Here is a 1003-nt window from a genome sequence, read left to right as displayed (position 1 = left end):
GGCAGCTGGGCATCGAAAGGGTGCTACAGTTGAACAGTTGTTCATTGCTGTTGACATCACCAAATCATTTTGACGACTGAAAAGTCGAGCCAAACCCTGTATGACCCGAAGAAATAGAGTTTAAATGTAAACCTGTTCACTTCAGACAGCTCGGGTATACACGATGGTCTCCTCCGAAAACACCGCAGTGGGGAATGTAGCTTGAAATTCCTCCTATAAAGGACACAACCTTATGAGTGTCATAACATTGCTTACAAGTAAGAATAACTACTAGAGATTGACAGTATTATGGAACTGCACTCCGAATGCGGCCAATATGACAGATGGGTTCAATTCTTTCACGATAGGCAACAAGCCTACCAGTGCGTGTATGATTACACAATTAAATGAACGTGTGAAAAAAAACGTGGGGTTGACGAAATTAATCCAGCATACCAGCAGATCTTTGTTCTCCTTGATTTTTTCTTCCACGAGGTCATCTGCCACACCATCAGCATCATCCTCGGTCGTCGAACCATCTGATTCCGAAAAGAAGTCATCATAGGAGACGAGGTTGCCCGGCTTGCCCCCTGATGCGCTTGTACGGATTGCGGAAGCTGGTGAATGCGATTCAGAATTTACTGTAGATGTTCCATCTGGAGTAGTCTTTACTACCCTGGACCACGGATCTGGTGGGATCGCTGGCCAATCGGGGAGGTCACGGTAATGCCACTGGTGACGATTGAGCAGATGAGATAAGGAACCGAGGCGGAAGTTCGATCGATCTGGTTCGCAGAAAAAGGAAAGATGCATGGAAAGACTGAATACACAGTTTATTGGCGAAGTACTCATCTACAAACTGAGTTGCTTTTACCTGGGGATTGAGCTAATCTTGTCTACGAGAGTCTTCAACTAGTCTGATGTTTCACCTGGTACGATATTCAAGACATCGAAGCCAAGGTCCTTGGATGAACGAGCAACTGTATTGTGATGTATCGAATAGCGTACCAAATGCAACATGAGG

At 45.3% G+C, this 1003-nt stretch overlaps 1 protein-coding gene across 1 annotated transcript; it reads right to left on the bottom strand.

Moving 5' to 3' along the window:
• Positions 1-270: 270 nt before the first annotated feature.
• T265_12278 (hypothetical protein) lies at positions 271-792 on the bottom strand (the record flags this gene model as incomplete). Its single annotated transcript, XM_009179565.1, has 1 exon — positions 271-792. One exon carries the CDS (start codon positions 790-792, stop codon positions 271-273), a length of 522 nt encoding a protein of 173 aa, XP_009177829.1.
• Between the last annotated feature and the right edge of the window lie 211 nt (positions 793-1003).

Source organism: Opisthorchis viverrini (assembly GCF_000715545.1).
Source record: "Opisthorchis viverrini unplaced genomic scaffold opera_v5_3970, whole genome shotgun sequence".
Taxonomy (NCBI): Eukaryota; Metazoa; Platyhelminthes; class Trematoda; order Opisthorchiida; family Opisthorchiidae; genus Opisthorchis; species Opisthorchis viverrini.
Note: the sequence above shows the minus strand (reverse complement) of the source record. Positions and strands in the feature narration are given on the sequence as shown.